This window comes from Wasmannia auropunctata, unplaced genomic scaffold, assembly GCF_000956235.1.
Source record: "Wasmannia auropunctata unplaced genomic scaffold, wasmannia.A_1.0 LD334532.1, whole genome shotgun sequence".
Taxonomy (NCBI): domain Eukaryota; kingdom Metazoa; phylum Arthropoda; class Insecta; order Hymenoptera; family Formicidae; genus Wasmannia; species Wasmannia auropunctata.
The window spans coordinates 11,103-13,596 of NW_012028358.1; the positions used below are offsets into that span (position 1 = coordinate 11,103).

The following is a 2,494-nucleotide window of genomic DNA, read 5'->3' on the forward strand; positions in this document are numbered from 1 at the left end:
CGATTATAATGACTTAAAAAAATATATATTTTACAGTAAATTATTTATCGCATGCATATAATAAAAGTAATCATAAAACAAAATACCAGACTATTACTCATGATTACAACTTCGAATTATAGAGGCAGCGACAATAGAAATTCGACTTATAGAGGTTAACTTCGACTTGTAGAGGACTAGCTGCTTTAAATTCGAATTACAGAGATAAAATAATAGATATAAACATCTGACAAATAATTCGAGTTAAGGTAAGTTTTATTTCGATTTATAGAGGTTTTCCGCAGTGCAGTGAAGCGAAAGGGAACAAACAAAATTTTCGTTTTATAGAGGTTTTCGAGATTCAAGTTATCGAGGTTCGACTGTATCAACAATACAGATTCTATTAACAAATTCTAAAATCCGTCACGAGAGCGTGACGCATCCTGCACAATAATAGCACTTGTCTTAAAGAGTTTCGGAAAAGTTTGACATTTTGTAGTACAGTCGAACTTCGATAACTCGAATTTCTATAAGGCGAAAATTTTGTTCATTCTTTTCCGCTCCGCTGCGGAAAACCTTTATAAATCGAAATAAAACCTACTTTAACTCGAATTACTTGTCAGGCATTTAGATATATATTTTATCTCTGTAATTCGAACTTAAAGTAGCCAGATCTCTGCAAGTCGAAGTTCACCTCTATAAGTCGAACTTTCATTGTCGCTATCTCTATAATTCGAAGTTGCTATATGTGTAACCTTGAGTAAAAGCCAGGTATTTTGATTTGTGGATACATTTATTATATATGTATGCAATAAATAATTCACTGTTAAATATTGATTTTTTTCTTTAAAAGTCATTATAATCGGAAAATTGTAAACTCTCGTACAAAGCCTCCGTAAGTCGAATTTTTATATGTTAATCCACTCGAATTTCGATAAGCCAAAAATTCTATAACTCGAACAGTTTTTCTGATCCCTTGAAAAATTCGAGTTATCGAGGTTCGACTGTATTTTGTATTTTATTAGCAGTACTCACATAGTCGACATGACAACCCACGTAGAATAGACGCAGAATAGATGAATCGATGTTGCTCTTAAGGAATAAAGGTGCACCGCACGAGTGCAGACTACGGAATGAAGCGCATGCCACGATGAGAAAAGACGACTGCATTTGCGCGAACTTCGACGAAGAATGTGTCGTGGGGTGACACTTTTCTTTTACGGGAAGTAAGCATCGGTTGAATTTCCCCCATTTCGCACCCTCTGTCGATCGATCGCTTAATCACCCATTCTTTTCCCCCAGGCAAAAACATCAAGCTGCGAGTGTTTCGATCTTACGGTACCAATCTATCTATTATCTAGCATTACATTTGTGCTGAATTAAGCAATTTAGAATTTATGCGAAGAAAGAAAATTTTAAGATAGTTTATTGATTCTTCCACAGGGAGGGGAATACGCCGATTCCTCGCCACCCGTTTCGTAGTCAGACGCAATACGTTCTTCGCCGAGGGATGATCTGTGTTGTGTCCCAACATTTCAACTTCAATAGAATCATTTTACTCTCGATTGGCTTATGGCCTTATCAACGAACGAAGTTAATTCAATTCCAGATGATGTTGTTTTTTAGTATCCTGATTAGCTGTGTTATATATCAAGTAAATCCAAATTTTCATATCCTCAGTTGCATTGCAATATTTACGAAATGCTATTTTTGAAAATATAGTTGTGCTATATTTTTATTAATAATATATGTATAATAAATAAATATGTATATTGGATTGTAATAAATGGAAATTGTTTGTTGCGCCATTATGTGTGACGGAGGAATCGATTATTTCATGTTCTTCGATAAATGAATTAAGCAAAGAAATAACCATCTTAATATCATTTTCTAAAGAAATTTATTAATTGCAGTTTTCAGCATTTGTTTTTGTAGACTGCACTCCTGACCTTGTCTTTAAGGTTCTTTCTTTGGCATTGTTTTTTTGTATGTACACAATCGAATACAACTCTTTTCGAATTAATAGTCAAACTGTAAGTTGCTGGTTTTTTAATGTATTACCCATAAACTGTTCTTCACTCAAATTTATTCCAAAATTTGAACAACAAGACGAATGTCGAAAACTATTTTCGGTACCACAGATGATATTGTCATTGGAACAACTTCAATGTATCTGTGACGATCTGAAAGACGAAAAAGAAATCAATATTATGAAGAAATACGGAACAGATGCGAAACGTTATACAGCTTTATTCGTATGTAAGAAAACATATACTGACTTTCAATACACGTCGTAAATTCGGAATAGATTATAATAAAAATAAAATTTCCAGACAACATAAAGTTTTAAAATCGACGCATAAGACGTCTTTTTTTAGTCCTTTTAGACTTTTAGATAGTTTTCATGGAACTATCTGAAAGACATCTTAAAGACGTCTTATGCTTCAAGTTTAGACTTATATTGTTATAAATATATTTAAAGTAAAACTTTTTGTTTTTAATTTAAACTGCGTAT

General features: G+C 33.0%; 1 protein-coding gene across 2 annotated transcripts; it reads left to right on the forward strand.

Annotated features, from left to right (window-relative positions):
• Positions 1–947: 947 nt before the first annotated feature.
• Positions 948–2,438, forward strand: LOC105458426. Of its 2 annotated transcripts, XM_011703721.1 has the most exons (3): positions 948–1,633; positions 1,893–2,012; positions 2,121–2,438. In XM_011703721.1, exons 1-3 carry the CDS (start codon positions 1,490–1,492, stop codon positions 2,274–2,276), a joined length of 420 nt encoding a protein of 139 aa, XP_011702023.1. In that variant the 5' UTR covers positions 948–1,489; the 3' UTR covers positions 2,277–2,438. The 2 variants fall into 2 exon arrangements, with proteins under 2 accessions (XP_011702023.1, XP_011702022.1); XM_011703720.1 differs by having other exon boundaries at positions 1,893–2,438.
• Positions 2,439–2,494: the final 56 nt, after the last annotated feature.